At 32.9% G+C, this 20,217-nt stretch overlaps 1 protein-coding gene across 1 annotated transcript in view; it reads right to left on the minus strand.

Moving 5' to 3' along the window:
- Positions 1-5,409: 5,409 nt before the first annotated feature.
- LOC129228593 (uncharacterized) overlaps positions 5,410-20,217 on the minus strand; it is a 61,310-nt gene continuing 46,502 nt past the window's right edge. Inside the window, exons 6-9 of the mRNA XM_054863276.1 lie at positions 19,526-19,669; positions 14,660-17,275; positions 12,584-14,617; positions 5,410-10,047 (exon numbers count right to left, since the gene is read on the minus strand). Coding sequence (XP_054719251.1) covers positions 5,980-10,047; positions 12,584-14,617; positions 14,660-17,275; positions 19,526-19,669 — 8,862 coding nt within the window. The 3' untranslated portion in view covers positions 5,410-5,979. The remainder of the gene's footprint in view (positions 10,048-12,583; positions 14,618-14,659; positions 17,276-19,525; positions 19,670-20,217) is intronic.

Below are 20,217 nucleotides of genomic sequence, written 5' to 3' on the forward strand. Positions count from 1 at the left end.
AATAGGTTTTAGGCTTTTTCCTAACAAGTTTTATCTTCAAACTTAAAAATGAAATAAAAACCTGCATTTCCCAACTAGACAAAGGTTGTTCTTACTTTTCCCTATGGTCAAGCATCGGCAGATAGAGGCTTTTCCGTGAACAAGAGAATCATAACTAAAATAATAATAAACCACACGACAGTTTAGATGCTATTGCTGCTTTTAGTCAGAATGCTAAAAGACTCGGCAAAGGACTAGCAGGAGATGTAAATAAAGAAATGACTTGGTTCCAAACCAATTCTGAAAAAGAAAAATATCTGAAGATAAGTTGAAATGCGCTTTAACACTGGAATTACGGCGGGGTCATTTTGACCCCTAAATAATGTTGTATATTTGTAAAAATTAGTTAAACATATTTAGAATAAATGCAGTTGTTTTGAAGGATTAAAAAAAAGTTAAAAAACCCTTAAAATAACCAGCGTTGTTTCATTTGCATTTCAGAAAGTAGCTACTAATGCTTTCTCTTTTGTACAAAAACATTATAAATGCTTCAAGTTCTTGCAATGCTATATTCAAGTGTAAGAGCTATTCAGAAAGAGACAAACTGTTATGCTTGCCAAGATTGAAATTAGCACTAAAATGTAAATGCATGACTGATATTGAGGCAGGCTAAGCATTTATAAGTCTGGGAAATAAAAGTGTAAGAGCTATTCAGAAAATAGACAAACTTTTAGGCTTTGTTTGTATCTATATTTAAATTTTAATTTGAAAGAGGTTTTTATTTTTCAAAAGTATTATAATTTCTGTCTCAGTGGGTCAAATTGTAATGCACTTTAATATGACATTAGAAAATCAAAGAATCAATGAGTTGTATTATTAAATGATCATGAATAACTCAAAAAAAAAAAAAAAAAAATAGTTTTGAAAATATTTTGTATGCAAAATGTAGATTATTGTTTCTATCATTAAAAAAAAAAAGTCCTATAGTTCGTGAATTGGTTGCTTTGATAACTGCTTTGGAAAACATTTTTATATCAGAAAATAAGAGAAAACAGCTGATTTGTATATAGAAAACTTAGTTTTCAAATATTTTCATTCAAAATTGACAAATTTCATTTAAACATTTCCAAATCAAAGTTTTAATCAAAAGAAAAAAAATATATTCACTCTCTTTTAAAAAATACTTAATAATAATCAAAAGTGAAAAAAAAAAAAAAAAATCAACACACAGATGCAAAAAGATTGCATTTTTCGTCAAAAGTCTGAAAACAGGAAGTAAAAGATTTTTTTTAATGCATAAAATAATTCTGATTCTTAATGTATCCATGTTAATCAATACCAATATAATCGTTGAAACTTTTGACCAAATTAAAAACTAGTAAAAAGAAAAACATGTCTCATTTGGGATATTTTTTGCCAATTTTATTGTTTTTAGTCTTGCTTGATCTCTTGAAAAGTTTTGTAGCAGGTTTTTAAAATAAATTTAGTAAATTAAAAGAAAATTGGAAGAAATCATACTTAAACAGTGTATGACAGCTTAAACAGCCGGAAGCTCTAGTACAATTGGCAGGTATGCTATTAGGTTACTTATATCTTAATTAATCAAGAGAGCAATATCAACAACTAATGGGATTGAAAAAGATGTCTCATAGAGAACAAATTCCAATTTATAAAAAAAGGTTTCAACTCTTGAGCAAAGAGATGAGTGAAATTATAAAATCTGTCCTGTACTTTTTGTATTACCTACACGAATTTTCTACTATGGATTTAAAAAGTGAAAAATACTGAAACTTGAGCATAGTGTTTGTTAAGGGGGAAAAATTGAAAAAATACATTTTTAAGGATTGTCAATTTGCTTACTGCTCATTTAAAGAGGTGAATGTTCAATAACAGTGAGATAGAATTAGTAATTGTAAGTTTTAGTTGACTGATTTTCGCAAAATGAGAAAAAAAAAATGTTGATTAAAGATTAAAATCTTTTGAATTTCCAGTATGTCACTCTCTTAATTTTATGCACTTATTGTTTGAGTTATATATGTATAAGTAAACTTTTATACATAAGTATAAAACTTAAAAAAAAAAAAAAATGTGCAAAATATTTTAACAGTGAGTAGTTTACAAATAAATATTATTGAAAGGAGAAGATAAATGGATAGAATAAAAATGCATCCCATTCAATAATATAACATTTGGATCTTCGTTTAAACTATTATTCATTTTTTATTTTTTGTTGCTGTTTCTGGCCTGACACGCTGCTTGTCCAACATTTCATCATAAATTAATCACTTTTTCTTTAATGACCAACTAAATAATGTTAACTAAATATCAGAAAATATTGTTTAAATATGAAAACGGATTTTTTTATATTAAATTTAGGGATAATTTGAACAAGAGAAAACATTGAAATGCTTCAAACCTCTAAACCTTTTTTTCTTGTCTGAAATTCTTGAATTCCATGGACCCGAGTCGGATGTAGATAGCACAATAGTTCAATACAGTTTTGATATGAAGAAGCACATCATTAAATTTCCTAATATAGCACTAAATTTAGACTTTTATTCTAGACTTATAGGGCTTAATATAGAGCTTACAGTACAGCGAAGGAAAGTCAGAAAGTATATAACTTTATTCAGTTGTTTAAATTTATTTAAATGAGACAGATGGGTTAAATTTTTGCACAGAAGGCAGAACTTCTGGCCACTGGTTTAAGCTATTCAAATCTTAGGCTAAGCGTTAAGTGTAGAGGGAAATAAATTGCCGCTTTCGTCAATTACAAATCAGAATTCAAGACAAGGTTTGCCTCTTATCTATTAAAAGGAAGCTAGGGGCAAAGCCTGGGGGTGTTTCACCAGTTCAAAATTCATTGTTTCCGACTTTCCTCCTCTGTTGCTGCAGCAATCAGTGATGTTCCCATCAGTTTTTCTGAGGGTATACTCCCAGTAATCAGCTATGCACAATATGTGTATGCAATCATACACATATGACAATTTTTGAAGCTTGAAGGCATACAGTCGACTCCCGCTACAACGCGATCCGACTTACGCGAAATGGCTATAACGCGAATTTTTCGAATTTATAGCTAACGCGAATCCTCGTCCACAACACAAATTATTTTTGAAGGAAGTATCGGCTTCGTTATTGGCTACTAAATACTGATTTCGTGAACATTATTACATATGTTTAGCATTACTGACAGCGACACCACACCAAACTAGTCTACACATCACGCTGTTACTGCATCAAATAACTACTTAGTATCTTTCATTTGTCTTTTTTTCATTCTAAATATTTAAGTTGATGAAATATAATGGCATCTTAGTGCGTTGTTTCATCTAAAGTTTGTAAAGATGGGAGGAAAAACAAAGTTTTTCTGACAATACCATACATACAATTAAAAAGTCGAAACATAAATATATCCATAAAAGTTTAGAACTTAGTTTCTTGAAGCTGGAAGAGTAATGTCTAAGCAAAGTTAATTTTATGAATATGGAAGCTGATCTTGTATTGTGGTTTAAAGATATTAGGAAGATGGGCTGTTGCCATAAATGGAAACGTTTTAAAGAAAAGTCAAAGCAACCGTATTTAAAAATGTATTAGATAACAATCTGATCATGGAGCATAAATCATCATCATCTTCATTTTTGACTCATAAATATTATTACTAATCCACTGTGTACAGTACTGTTGTAGTGCAGCATTTTATTATTACTATATACTATGCGTACCGTGTTGTTTCATTTAAGTGTTTGATCATTCATTTTGTGCTCCTTGAAGTATTTCATGTTGAATAAAACAGCTTTTTTTTTTTTTTTTCAAAGTAAGAAACTAATTTATAGCTGAGTAATGTTTTAAAGTAGTTTGAGGGGTGTTTATAAGTGTCTAAAAGAATTTGGTATGCTTCTAAGAAAATTTATACCTAAATTTTTCTACAATGCGAAATTTCGACTTACGCGAGGAGTCTTGGAACGCATCCCTCGCGTAAGTCGGGACTCGACTGTAGGCTATATGTCTATAAAATGTTTGAGAGTATACAACAGATATGAACCCCATGGGAAAACCACTGGCGGCAATATTTCGTTTTATCACAGGCATGATTGTTTGAATGTTCATCCTTTCAAGATTGGTGTTAAAGATTCCTATTTGTATTTTATGTGACTCTGGACAAGTTAGGAACAGAAAGCACCTTGACAAATGCTCTGCTATAACTGCTTTCAGTTCTGTTGCTCTTCAGGCTTGCAAGATAAAAGCTAATGGACTAATAGCCAAAAGCCTGGCGTTTGTATAAATAAGTCTTTGAGTAATCTTGAATTTAAGAAAAATTACAACTTTAAAAGGTTTCATAATTATAAGAGGGCTTTTTTTATTTTCATTGATGATTAACTAAATAACAAGAATTAAGGTAAACACACCAGTAGTGGCCACTTCGAGGTTTATATTTGAAAAAAAAAAAAAAAGGATTCCAGGTTTCCCAATGGATTCAAACCAAGTGGTATTACATCCTGCAGGTTTGATGCACTTTTGAATCCATTGGGAGATCTAGAAAGCAATTTTTTCAAATATAGACCATGAAGTGGCCACAAATGGTGTGTTTACCTAAAATTCCAGAAAAAATACTATTAGTTTTAAAATTTAACTATCAAAGATTTCACAAAATGTTTTTAAATGCCTCCCCCCCCCCACCCACTTAAAAAAAAATTATTTTTGCTGGTTAGCTATAAGTATTTTTTTATTTTAAAGAAATTAAAAATGTATTTGTATTTAGTATTAACTTATTATTTCCAGGAGTGCAGAAAATGTTTTTACTGCCAAGATTTCCCCCAATCTATATGAAAATTTCCCCAAAATTTTACAATATACTTTATGTTTCAGATAAAAATTCATTCATTACTATAAGTATAGATAATTTTGAAAAAAAGGGGGAAAAAAACAATTGCATCTTTAAAACTAATAGAATGAACTGGTAACTTGTAGAACTAGGTATCTAAAAAGTAAATAATATATAAATTTTAATTAAAATCTATCTAATATTTATTATTAAATGTAAATTATTATCCAACAAGTAGTTAATGAAAATATAAAGAGACTGTGAGATGCAAAAGAAAATGCATTCAAAAGACACTTGCGGAAAAAAAAAATAGATTCTGCAAAATTCCCCAGATGTTCAAATTTTTCCCAATCGCCCGATCAGACACATTCTACACTTGTGATTATTTCTTTTTGCAAAATAACATGTATGGAAGACAGAGAAAAAAGCTTTTTTTTTGGCTTACTTTAGAACTGCTACCTTTTCTTGATAATCCAAGAAATATAAACCTGTTGAATAGTTATAAAAACTTTGAATTGAAGTTCAAAATTAATCATAAAATAATATACTCTAAGAAAAATTTTAAACAACATTTATTAAGGAATTTTATTCCATGTAGTTCAAAAATAAAATGGAACTATTATAAAAATCAACGTTCAGAATTTAGAGTTTTACTGATACTGTGTCTGTAAAATCTCTGATTTCAATGCAGCAACGAAACAATCAAAAGGAAATTAACATGTGTTTGATCAAAATGTCACTGGCAAATAGGACTTAAAATAGGAAAATGAAATCGAGAATTCAAATATGACATACAACTAAAATTATGTAAAGATTTATTCCTTTAATATAAGGAATTTCAATAAAATCTACACTTATGAGGAAAAATTAAGCTGATGAAATGATATGCAGCAATATCTTGCTTTACTGATGTTAAAAATAAAATTATTTAGCATTCTTGCTTGATTCTAAATATTAAGTCATTTACATTACAGAAATACAAGATGTTTTGCATTAATTCATAAAAATGTCATCTGAGAATTAGAAGCTTTCGATTGAGGTTTATTTTACAAGTACTTATAAATCTGTACATGTCTTTATAAAAATGTCTTTTCATTATTAAACATTCAACTATATACAGTACCATTCATCACTTTTAAAGACTAGCTGAGTAAGTCAGAGTACATTAAAACCAATCAATTAACAGTGGTATTCCGAGACCTGAGACGAGATGAAGACCGGGTATTGACTTTCTCACTGTGTCCGTTAACAGTGTTTCTGGCTTTCAATGTACTCTTCTTTGTGAGGTTGCTGGTGCCATTTTCACGGCACCTTTTTGGTTCTTGAGAGTCAACACAACAGGGGCAAGTTCTTTTTACAGAAGTCTTTGGTGTGTCCCTTAAGCGCAACCGTCCGGTGGGTATTTCATTCACACAAGGGTCGTGAATTTGTTTACCCAAACAAAATTCATTTTCATGACCTTCATTTTCCAGGGATGCATTGTTTTCTATCTCGTTACAAGGAGACAAAGGATGCACACTTCCGTTAATTTCTTTCTCAACAGTAAACGATTTTTCACTGTTTATCAAGCCATTTTCCTGCAGTTCAGATTCACCACCAAATTTATTACACACAGACTTCTTCGAATCGGTTTTTGACAATTCAGATTTGTTATTCTCTTGTTTGCATTTTTTCCTCTTTTGAGAGCCTTTCTTGGTTAAAGGTACTTTCAAATCATCTGAAGTCTTTTCAGTAACATAATATTTAACATTCTTATCTCCATCACTTAATTTAGTAGCGCCATCGGCTGTTTTGCGAAATCTTAAAGCAATGCGCTGCTTTAATCCTTGATCACAGCTAGAATTATCTGGATTATTTTCTTTTGAAAAGAAGTTCTCATCATTCAGATTTATACTTTCATGATTAGAATTTTCATTGTGATTGTTCAATTTCTGCGACAAAGCATTTTCGTCTTTAAAATTTTTACTGTTGATTTCAGATTTTACATTGGAAAATACAACAGTGTTTTCTTCGAAATCATGAACTTTTGGTAAAGATTGCTCGTCACTGTTTTTGATCACTTCTGTAACTTCAGATTTTGTAACATTTTCCACATGAGAGTTTTCAGCCTCAGGCGATTTTTCCTTTGATTTTTCATTGCCATTTAAAATTACACCTGGAGCTTTTTCCAATTTCATATCTTCCACCAAATCAGTTGAGGCATCTGAGATTTTAACAGAATTTTCTGTGTTAGAAATCACATGATTTTGTGACAGCTGATTTGACCCTTCTACACTTTTAGTATCACATTCGATATGTACATCATTGCACGATTCTTGTGCAGAAACTGTTTGATCAATAGCTGCCGTTTCCTTTTCTGGTGCCGTAAATATTTCTGTGCTTGCTAAATTATTATTTGTGATAAAATCCTTCTTTTCAATTTCTTTTTTCTGTTCAACTATTTTATTATTTGTACATTTCTTTGAACTCTTGCTTTTATTGTTAACATTACTTCCACCTAAAAAAGGATCAGAATGTTTTGCCGCTTTTGCTCTCATTTCTTCAATAATTGACAAACACCTTTTTATATCACATTCCTTTTTTGCATCTGATGCACTTAAATTTCCTTGGGTCGAAGTTTCTGCTAACTTCTTACGGATATCACTATTTATGTCACTCTCTTCACTATTTCGCTGCCCTAAAAAAATATCCTGAGCATTAGATGTTTTTGACTTTTTTGAATATATTTGAGGAGCATTGCCAAGATTGTAGTTTTTATAGCTGCAATTCTGCTCTTTCTCTGAGTTCTCAAAAGCAGTCCCTGAGCTATGTCCCATCCCACTATAATTCATATTTGTAGTATTTTTACTTTGGTCTAAATTGGAAGAAGTTTTGCTCACTAAATTGCATTGGTCTAAAAAATTATTCTTGTTGCTAATATCATACATTTCCTTTGCAGAAACAGGATCTATTTGACACATTGAATTTACATTTTTGTCCACTGTACAAAGTCCCGATGGGGCAAAGTTTGTAAAATTAACACCCATTGAAATATTTTTTGAAATGGCACCATGCGTTACATTAATACATTGCACACTGTCTGAACTGTCAGTCTCATTTACACTATCTTTCACTTGTTTTGGCTCAACTAAATCCATGCCATGAACTTTCTCATTTTGCTTTTGCATTATATGTAAACTATGTGATCCTGGCATAATAATATTAGTCTGACAAAATCCTTCAGATTTAGATACAATGCAGTCTGATTCTAATGGTTTTACCTTTTTTGTAGAAGATTTTTTCTTAACACCACGGCCTAGGTTTCCCAACAAGTTTTTTGAACTCTGTGTAGCGACAGGTTTTCTTGGCTTTGGTCTACTTATTGGTGTCCCCTTTTTCCCACTTATACCAGTTCTGTTAGGAGTAGAGACCTGAGTTGGTATTGCAAGTGTTAGAGAATCAGCACTGGAAGGTCTATTTCCAGCTTGTTGGGCTAAGCCATGGGATGCTGCCTGATCACCACTCCATGGCATATTTTCCAAAAGAAATTGTTCCAAGTCTTCAAGACCATCATTTGTCTCAGTAGATAACCTAATAGTTGGATAAGAAGGAGTAGCAGAGCTGAAATCTGTTATATTTTGTGAGGAAAATGAAGAATGTGGGCAAGAAGTTTGTTCCTGACTGGGATGGATGGAAGGTGGAAAAAACTGATGGCCTGAAGCATCATGAGAAGGCAAACTATAGCTAGTCCCTTGTGATCGCTGACTTGCAGGCAATTGAGCTGCAGCAGCTGCTTGTCTTGCTGCAGCCAATTGAGATTGAAAGCACTGAGTTGCACTTTTGGATGAACCTTGAACTGGTACAGTGTTTCCTAAGGCAATCTGAGATGCGACTCCGGAAGCAGCTATAGCACTTTGTCTTATTTGAATGAGTTTCTGCATTTGCTGATTTGCTAAAATGTGTTGGTTTTGAGCCAACTGAGCAGCCTGCTGTATCTGTTCTGATTCTGTCATTTTTGTCACTTGCTGAGATGTGCTACATTTTTTGAATTGCTGAACTTGAGTTTGTTTCTGAATAGCATGTGGCCCATGTTGAACAGAAGATAGTTGACCAGCATGCTGCATTAACTGAAGTTGATCAATTCTTTGTTGAACCAACTGCTTATTTTGAAAATGAGGACACTGAGTGGCTTGAACCTGCTGAGCTTGACAAGCGACACTTGGCAAAGGCTGTAATAATCCAGATGCCTGTAGTTGACCAAGCTGTCTTTGCTGTTGCAGTGTTTGTTGTCCACATAAGGCAACTTGCTGCATTTGAGATATTTTTGCCAACTGAGGAACTTGTGCAGCTGCACATGAGGTTGGAAGTCTCTGGAATTTGGGAGAAGTGGGAGATTTTGTTACAGGTGACAATTTATTTTGAGGCAGTTGAGGAGATGTTGCTGTTGTTGGCGTATTCAATCTAAAGTCCTTTGAAGTTACAGGAGAAACATGTGTTGATGAAGCCTGAGAAGATATTCTGGGTGGAGTTTGCATTTGAAACTCTGATGATTGAATTTGTGAACCATGTTGACTAGGTGATGCTTTCACTGAAAAGTCTTGACTTTTTGTTTCCCGTGAAGGAGATGGCAGCATGAATTCGGAACCTTTAGGACTGAGCGCAGTCTGCTGCACTGTTCCATACGGTATTCTGGGAGTTGAACTTTCAGTTGGAGAAGCATCTGTTTGCTGCAAATGTGAAAGGCACTGAGAAGAAGGAAATGGTACATCTGATGTCCCTCTGGGAAGATTCATCTTATGAACGTTTCTGCAGTGCCGTCTCAAGTTATAAGCAGAACAAAATCCTTTTGAACATATTTCACACCAAAATTTAGGAGGAGATTCAGGATCTACCCTATCCTTCTTCTTTCGCTTTTTCTTTGGTCTATCATCATCTTTACCTTCAGAAAACTCAATATCTGATGATTTTTGAACGCTTATAGCTTGAGAACTTTCATTTAACGAGGATTCTTCTAAAATCCATGTTGTTGTTCTGGAGACAGTATTTTGGCATCCTGAAAATTTTTCTGTTTGAGAATTATGGACTGATGACTCAAATCTTTGGGATACACGACTAACACTGAGTTCTGTAGTACTGGTAGACTGAGGTGTAGTAAGAATAACAGCCGTTGAAGATGATGTGTTGGCATCTCCTTCACTAGTTGGGTTATCATATCTTGGAGAATCTTGAGATGATTCATGAGACACTTGAAAAGCTTGAAGTACCTAAACATAAAAATAAACACTATATTAATGATTTTTCAGCCAATGAAAATTGAAAACTGTAGTACAAGTACAGTAGACCTTTACATAAAGTACTATGTCAAGATTAAAAAAATGTCTTACACAATAACTGGAAAAAAAGTCGCCATCTGTTTAAATGCAATTTTTACATATTTTTAAAATCAAATATCATTAGTGTCATTGTATTTGAAAAACACTTAGAAACCTAACCTTTTACATACTTGGGCATGAGCATTAATTTTATTTTCATCAGCAATGCTTCTTCTCTTACCAATTTGAAGTTTAACTTTCAAGCAAATTGTTTGAATTGGACACACTCAAATTTCAATTTCATTTCTACATTAGAAGCAGTGAATCTCAAAAGGTTTGGTTTAATGAAAGTCAAGTGAACACAACTGTTTTTCTAAACAGGTATTTATTTTCCTTCTCTACTCTATAGAAGCCGCAACATAAATTCTCTCAAACTGTAACGCTATAAAATATTTTAGGCCTTCGAACCTTTGATATTCTTCAAGTTGAAAATAGCAACGGCAAGTTTCAAAAGAAGTTGAGCAAATGTAGCACAATTTGTATACATTAAAATAATAATAATAATAATAATGATAAAGTAGTAAAAAATTTAACTGCATCCAATTAACTTTTTAAAGTGACTAACATTTGAAGAGGGCACAAAATCATAACCAAACAATACTAATTCCAAAATACATAGTAAAAATTTGATTTTTATTAATTTTAGTGCTTTTAAAATATTTTTAATTAAGACATGATAGGAAATAACCGGATCTAGATATTATAGACGAACATGCAAATGCCATTCTCAGAAAATTTTCAAAACGTATACAGATAGTTTTGACATTTTTAAACAAATTTCTTCATTGAGCAACAATTGTTGTTGGTTAATTTTGTGGTTCCTCCAGTTACTTAAAAAAATAAAGTACAGTTGGAAAAAAAGAAAGAAAGAAAGAAAAAAAAACATGCTGGTATTGCATAGTAGCATTTTACTTGCATATAACTTTATGTTTTTTGTGTTGGCAGGATATAAAACTTGGGAGGCACAGTGCTTTTTTGCAGAAAATTTTAAAGACATTATTTGAGTTTGCAGACAGTTTTACATTTAATCTAGGTCTGGAAAAAACTGACCACCAAATGCATCAAATATACTTTCTCATGTAAGAAAATTTGAAGAAATTAGACGAAAAATCAGATTGAAAGTCTCTCGTCTCCAGCATTCAGGAGTACGCCAGGAGAAAAATACCCAACTCCAAGGAATCCATATCTGCAGGAAACTTCTATGACTGTCCAACTCTGTTTAGAAATCGAATATTAGATCGAAAGTTTTTGAAAAAATCTCGTATATTAATATATTTCTCACGTAACAAAAGTTACCGGAAAAGCAGGTCTTCAGGAAAAACTGGATATTTTAGGACAGTGATTAGGACAGTGAGACAAAAAGTGGATGATATGGTTTACGCTTTTTATTTCTACCACTGAAATAATACTGCGAAAACAAATAATCAGAATTTTTTTTTATAAGAGGGATTATGTAAGAGGGAATGTGATTAGTTAGAAACTAAACATTACACTGCTAAAAAGAAAATGAATGCATATTATTAAGGAGGGGTTGGGTTTTACAGTTTCAAAAAAATGATTTTTTTTTCTTTTCTCTTTCATTTTGTAGTTAAACATTTTAAAAATATATTCCCAAAATTTCAAGTCATTTAGAGCAACATTCTCAAAGTTATCAAGCATTCAGTCTCTGCTGTTTTAAACTGTAGCTCTGACAGCTGTGGATGCTCAGAATGTCAGTGCTGCTTACTTGGGGTTAGTTAAATATACTATAAATAAATAATGAAATAAGAAGAGGCTCAGAAGATTGAAGCTGCTATAGGGACTGTACTTCATGGAGCTAGAATTGATACTTTTTATCTTCTAAAACATTAAATGCATTTTTCTTAAAGTCTGTGTTAACCCTTATTTTGAAACCAATTGACAGATTCATTTCAAATTTAATACACTTATTCTGCATATAAAAAAACCTCACCCCTACGTTGAGTTTGAGGGGGGGGGGGGTTGTTTTTTTTTATGGGTTTTTTACTAACAAAATAGCAGAATTTTTCATGAAAAATATCACTTTTGTCTTCAATTAGCCGTCAAAAGTTTTAAAGCAAAACAAAAAAAGATCTGAGAACGTAGGTGGGAGGATTAATTAATACTTTGATTTAATTCAAATGGAATTTAATTTCAGGTAAATGTCAGCTGAGATACAGTGAACATCACAAATCATCTTTCTCCAAAGGTGCTAAGGGAAAAGCTATGTCACTGGCTTGTTTGTGGATATTTTTTGATCAAAAATTTATAGAATATTCTTAAAACCATACATAATATTGCCATTTTCTAAAAAAAAAAAAAATCGTAAAAAAAGTGAATTTTTTGCCAATGAAATTCCTCCCTAAAGTATAGAGCAAAATGAATTCTTAAAATGAATTTTGTCAAAAGAATTTAAAATACGTTTAAGTACCTGATTCTCAACTGAATCTGTAGCGTCATCCATATCCATTAAGCTAAATCTTACTGCATCACTTATTGATGTAAAGGATCTAGTAGGCACATCTGAAACCTGTGTTCCATTCTCTGTTTTACTCTGTGAGCTGACTTTTGCTGAGACTTTGGCAGCAGAATCAATTGTAGTGATTGGCTGCAGTTCTTTTTGTTGTTTAGTTGAATTTAGATCTAGAGTTTTTGTGGGGGAGCATGTTTCATTTTTGTCTTCCGACACTATTTCACTATTTGTCGAGTCAAAATTCTCAAATGTTTTGGAGGTAGTATCGCTTATCACTGCTGAAACATCAGTTTCAGAAGGAACAACAGCATTCTTTGGAGACAAAGGTGACTTTGGTGATACAACTTCTGTTTGGGTCACAAATACTTCTTCTTTTGTTTTTTCGGAAACATCATCATTTGCTTTGGATGGCATTACAGATTCTTTGTTTTGAGCGTCTGTTGATTCTGGAGAAATTTCTTGCGGGAGTTTAGCAACAGAGTTCTCATCAGTTTTATCTAAGCTATCACTTTCTTCTTTTTCTGTCCATTCTTTCTCTTCCTCAGTTTCCTTCTTCTCTAGTAGTTCTTTTTCAATTTCAAGGTTATCTTGAACTTCATTAGTTTTCCCCAAATCTCCTGCTTTTTCTTGTTCTACAGATTGTGAAAGACTAATTTCTGGACTTGGAGTAACTGCTCTACTGCTACTGTTTTCAAAGCTTGTAAAAACTTCAGATTTAGGCGAGGCTGCACTCTGCAATATAATTTTATCAACATTTAATTTGTCATCAACAGTACAAGGAGGTAGATTATTAACTTCAATATTATTTGTATCTTTTGTTTTAATATCAATAGATTCTGAAGAGGTCATAACAGGAGTTACTTCAGGTAAAATGATTGCTGATTTAGTTTCCTCAATAACTGTAGGTGGACTCTTGGGCATTCCCTGATGTGCAGTAATTTTAACAGATAAGTTTTGAGCTTCTGACTGCTCTTTATCTGGCATGATATTAACAGGCATCGGCTTAACATTTTGACTACTAGAAACCGGGACCAATACTTTAGGTACGACTATTGATGGTTTTCTAACTGGTGGTTTAGACAATTTCTTAGCTGCTTGTTTGATGATTTTCGGCACCGTTTTTGTAATTACTGTATTTGGCTTTGCTTTTATTGTAGGTACTACCCTTGGCCCTGATAAGCATGTTGTCAAGCTTTGAGACGGTGGAGTATTTGAGATAATTTGAGCGTTGCCATTTTTCACAATAAAAACACCAGTTGTAGATTGGGATGCAGATGTTGCAAAGTTACGATTTTCCGCTTCAGCTGCTAACGCAAAAGAAGTTGGTGAAGTTCTGACACCATGACACTGCTTAACAGGTATAACAAACTTATTAGAAATAACCTTGGTTGTGGTTGGATTGTGAGCCATAGGAATAGTTATAGCTGTAATTTGAGGAGAAGTAGATGGATAATTCAATCCACTTGTAAGAACAGTTCCTATCAAATTGCATGGTTCCGAGTTTGATGAGCTGGGTAAACTACTAACAGGTATTATAGCCCCAGCAATTGGAGAATTAGTTGCAATTTTGTATGGCATATTTTTACGCTCTATTACTACATGTTTAATATTCGACAAAGTTTGTGGTTGGACTATGGTATGAGTAGGTTTCTTCATTGGTGCTGCTTTGCTTGAGGTTGTTGGAACTGACTGAGGAGAATGTCTAGCTTCTGAATCTGATCCAACCATACAATTTGACTGAGCTACAGACAGCATATGAGATGTCATTTTAGAACATACATACTTCAAAATAGCTTGATTGCTTGCAGAAGCGGAGGAAAGATCAGCATTATAACTGCTGCTGTTGCAAATTGATGGAATCTCCTGATGCTGCTGAGCCATTAACAATTGCAATTTTAACAGCTCTTCTTGCGAACATGTTCCAAAGTTCTGCTGCATCAACCGTTTCAATTCAGAATTCGACTCACATGGATTAATCAAAGGCTGATTTATCTCATCCTGATTTAATTGACTGGCTTCTTGATCTGCATTGACTTTTGAAGACAAATTCAGAGCAACAGATCTTTGATGTATCTGAACAGCCTCCATCTTCTTCACACTTGCAAACTGAACAATCCTTGAATAGTCATTCATCGAGTCAATATTATTATTAACAGCATTCGGGGGCATTATACTTTTCATTTTGGATTCTCTGTTTGTGACTGCCAGTTTTTTCTTTCTCTTACTTGATTTCGATTTTTCATGCTTGTGCTTATCATGGTATTTTCCGGCTTTGCCCTTCTTCTTGTCAAAGCTAACTTTTCGTTTCTTTCTAGACGGTTCATCAGAGTCTGAAGAAGCAGCACTGGGGCAGGGAATCACCCCGGAGCGAGGATGCTTCGACACAGTAGCAGGGACTTTGGAATAGCTGTTGGAATGCTCATTCACTAATCTCATCAGTTCAGCAGAACTGAAATCACTGCAATAATCACCAGAAATAAAACCAGAGTTTTCCTTTTTCTTTTTCAAATGATGTTTCTTCTTTTTATTTTTCACATAGCCTTTACTTATCTTCCCATGAGTGAAATGATGCTTTTTTGCATGATTCTTGCCCCTTTTTCCTTTACGTTTTTTACGCTTCTTTCTCTTGCCAAGCTCGCGCTCTGCCCGAGAGCCATGGTGCAATTTTCGTAAAACAACTTTTTCCGGATTCTTTTCATGGTTTCGATGCTTTTTATGTCTTTTCTTGTGTCCCAAGTGAGAAGATGAATGATCTGTATAGAATAATTTTTCAATCGGAATTTGCGGACAATGTATGTCGGATAAATTAACATAAGTAGCCATATTTCCAATATTCTCCTCATTCATAAACCTTTTGAGGACATGAGTTTTCTCAGTATAAGGGTCTTCAACAACGCTTTCATCACTTTGGTGAGATTGGAAATCTTTGAATCCACCAAATCTTGCTTCTGACACAGAATCAGCTTCACTATCAATACTTTCATTCAACTGCATGTTTAGCATCATACATCGAATGTTTGACACATTATCTAAATAATCTTCGCAGAGATGTTTAATCTGACTCCATTTGGTAGAACTCTTTAATTGCCTGTTTCTTAAGCTTTCAAGCACGATAACAAAATCGGATAAAAGATCGCATGACACACCTGAGATTTTAGAGTCTAGCACAATGTGAGAAAATTTACAAATATTCTTTAGACTTTTATCTGTCTTTGAATCCAGAGGACAAATGAGGTTTTCTTCATTTATATTTAACTTTGAAACTTCACAATGATTTTCATCCTGTTTTTCTTTTTCAGTATTTACAGTGTCTTCAGTTTCTTTACTAACATCAAGGCAATGTGGAGTGTCGGGTAATTTAAATATTTCTTTATCAGTTATATTTTTCTCATTTTCATTACCTTTCTCATTTTCATTACAAGTATTTGTAACAGGATTTTCAACATCATCACAATGCTCCTGATTTGCTGCAATGCCATTACTTTTATTTTCATCTTGGTTTTTGCAATTTTCTTTGCTTTCTAATTCTTCATGACCATTGACAATGCAATTATCTGAATTACTTGATGCTTTTTCATTTTTCTCTTTACTGTCATCACAATTAGCTACCACATCACAAGACTCTTTTTCGTTTTTCACGCTTTGAGAAAGATCACTTTTGTCATCTTTAGACACCAAATGGTTTTCAATACAATTTTTTGTATTAGTGATTGGAACATCAGCATTAACATTATTACATACAATTTTAGCATCCTCATCATGAGCAAGACTATCACAGTTGTTCATGTTCTTGCAATTCAATGAGGAAATAGAATTTTCTTTTGCAACATCTTCAACTATATCACCGTTGTGTGTCGGCGCTTCTTTTTCTGAATTTTCTTGATTTTTTCTCCTCTTATTGGATGTTAAATCTAATACTTCAGACTCGTTTTCCTGGACACATTTTACTTTATTTTCAATCTCATTTTCTTCATACCCATTCTCAGCAGGAAGCTCTTTGCTTTTGTCATTTTCCAACAATTCTTTGCAATTTACACTGCTTTCAACTTTGGCAGGAGAATCATCTACTTTGTCTGCATTTATACAATTGACAGATTCTTCTGGAATGATATTTTCTGTTTTCTCCACCATCAATTGTTTCTCTTGAGTCTCATTGGTCGAAAAATTTTGACCTTCATTTTGTACTTGATCATGATTACAAGCTCCTGCATCAACAGTCTCTTCAGGATTCTCAAATGAATCATCACTAACCTGAATCGCCTGATCACACATTAGGACAGCTTTTCTCTTAGCTGGTGGATGAAGACTGTGAGGATTGGTTTTACTACAAGCTTTATGCTTACACATTTCATCTTTCGAAGCTCTTACTGCTTTATCTTTGGATATCTGAAGTGATAATTTTTTTATCCAGTCTAATCTCTCTTTGGTTGGGTCCAATGAAAATGCACTCAACATGCATTCCAAAGATATTTCTTTATTTATAACATTAAACATAGAAGAAAGTTTAAAGTACATGGCTGCCATATGGTTTTCAATTTCTATCACAGATTCTTTATTGTCTGCTTGTCTAGCTGCTTCTAAGAAGTTTAGATCTGATGTAAGTCCGTGTATATACATTTCGAGGTACACCGGTAAAAGAGAAGCTCCAAACTGAAAAATAAACAAATAAATAAATAAAATAATATACATACATACAGGGATGGACATAATTATAAGACACCTATCTAATTTGACAGACAGTGACAGAAAAGATTCAGAGCCTAAAAATGTTTTATCAAATACGTGAAAAACATCAATTTATTCTGTTATCATATATATATTATAATTATGAGGTTTTCCTACAATTTAATTAAAAACTTTAACACATAACGGACAAAATTATAAGACACCAACCGTTTTTTCCAAATACAGTGGTTAACATAGTTAGCAAACACTAATGGTCTTTAGAAAAATCCTCTAACATGGTTATTCAATATTTAGTTCAGCAGTCATTGTTTTTTATGACATGAAACATGCAATTCGGCATCAAATCTATCAATTCTAACAAAATATCGCAAGACAGTTCTTCCCTAGCACATTTCATACAATTCTTTTGGTCTTCGACACATATAAACTGACTCTCATTCTAGTAAACTGCACAAACTAAGATCCTCCACGGGAGAACATAGATACTTTGCTATGAAAGCCTTTTTTTTTGTTTCGTGTGAAGCACAAATCAGCGCTTTATCATGTTGAAAGTGTAGTTTTTGCCACAAGAAGTTCACCGCATATGGCTAGTTGACCTTCAAGAAAATTCTTATACTTTCAGAAAGGCATTCTTGAATGCACAAAAACAATATCCGTTTTCCTTTGAGCCGAAAAACCAGCTCAAACCATTGCTTAGCCTTCGCCCATTTGTACATGAGTAAGTTGTAAGCAAGTAAGTTGTAGCTGAAAGTCAAGAGAAAGAGAGAAAAAAAAAGAAAAGGGATCAAAATAATGACAGTGTAAAGGATTTGTAGTTAAAAAGCCCTTGAAATACTTGGCTCCTAAAGTGCAGAAAAGCTTCAAACGGTTTTGTAGCTACAGATGCAAATGACTACGTTTTCCAACATCACATTCCTCGAAAACATTAACAAGACAAGAAGACATTTCAAAGCAAATAACCAACCTCTTTGGTACTGTACAGAAACATACGAATAACAAAGCAAGCATGCATAAATTTTTTATGTTTTTTTCACAAACCGTTTTTTAGGAGCACTTGGTTATAATCAGCAAATAACGAGGTCCCTTCGCGCTCATTATAAGCAAGTTCGACTAATTAAAATCCAAATTTATTCCAGATTAAATGATTAATGTAAAAAAATAGTTGAAATAAGTATGATCATATCAATTTGTTATTATAAACATTAACTTAATTGCAGAGCATTTATTTATTTATTTAAACCCCACCAATCACCACCGTACCAACTCCGGTGAGGGTTTAATCGGATGTGGTGACTGGGGGGAACAGAACAGATCACGAGCGACACTCGCTGGAACAATTTTGATAATTACAAAAACCAATAACAATAATAAGATAACAAACAGTAAAAGAACTAAATAAAAAGAACTAATATACAAGTGAAGAAGCTAAATAAGACTGGGATGGTTGGTAAATACAATGCAAAAGGCAATTTTGAAAGTTTTTAGGCTGGATATTTAAAGTCATCTGCTTGAGATATGAGAAGCGACATTATTTTATGGATATTCTTGTGTGTAACTGGATGAGATAGAATGTGTGAAATATTTTTGGAGAAAGAAAAGTTGGAATTGTAAGTGCAATGGAAAGAGCTGGTTAGAGGACAGTTGAATATGTAATATTCAGGAGGTCCAGGTTGACTGCATACACATAATGGTGAGCTAATTAACTTAAATCTGTGTAGATACGACGGAAATGGTCCATGTGCACTGAGAAATTGTACTTCTACTGGATGTTTGCAGCGTTGTTTTAGTTTTACTTTTGGCAGGTAATTGTAGAGTATGCCTTTAATATTCCAACTAAGCTTTATATTACTCATTCTAATGAAAAGTTAGAAAAATGTGCTTTTCTGGCACTACCATTGCAAAGCAAAAGTGAAATCTTCATTGGTGATACATATTAATTTAAAAAAACATAGCAAACTGAAAATGTTGAAGATTTTTTTTTTGAAAAGCTAGCACGGAGAAAACTTAGAAAAATCCAAGCGCATAAACTAAAAGATAATGAAGATAACTGCGTACAAATAAGGAAATCAGAGATAAATAAGAGTAAGGTAGGGACTTTTAATATAAAAAGATGTTTCCTTTAAAAATTGCAGTTTTATAAAATAAAATAAAAATAAATAGATAACACACATACTAAATAAAATGAAAAATCATAAACAAAACACTTAAACTTACTTTTTCCCATAAAGTATCGACAAATAAGTAGAATTGTGCACTAGAGGATGCATGTCCGACTAGAAGTTTTCTCGCAGATTCTTGGATTTCAAAAAAAGATTTCTGTTTCTGAATTTGAAAATCACACCATAGCTTCATAAGTTCCTATTAAAACATAAATGAATAAATGATTACTTCATTACTTCCTATACAAGAATATGTTCCATTTATAAATACTATTAGAATATCTGAACATCCATCAAATTTTAGTCCCAACAAATGAAATTTAACTAATTTTTATAATAAAACCTCCATAAAGCCACATCTATGAGCTTGATTGTCAGACATAACGAGACATAGCTTCCTACTACGTTTGCCTAATGTAAAACAGCACTAAGGGATTGACTGATGCTCAAGCTCTCACCTCAAAACATGCTTGGTTGTTATAATTTAAAACGAACCTGTAATTAATTAGGTTTCAAGTATCTAGTTTTTATTAAATAAGAGAAAAATCTGTTAAGATCTGTTTAACAAATGCCTGCTAAGATTGGTGAATTTGCAGTCACATTTCATATCCATTGCCCTGCATATACTTTAGTTAATTAACATTAACTATTTATTGACAATGCTTTATGCTGTCGGCCCCGCTTAATCGAATATCGACAGTTCCAAGAAATATTATTCGATAAAGCAGGGTACTTGATTCAGTGGGG

This window comes from Uloborus diversus, chromosome 8 (assembly GCF_026930045.1).
Source record: "Uloborus diversus isolate 005 chromosome 8, Udiv.v.3.1, whole genome shotgun sequence".
NCBI lineage: Eukaryota > Metazoa > Arthropoda > Arachnida > Araneae > Uloboridae > Uloborus > Uloborus diversus.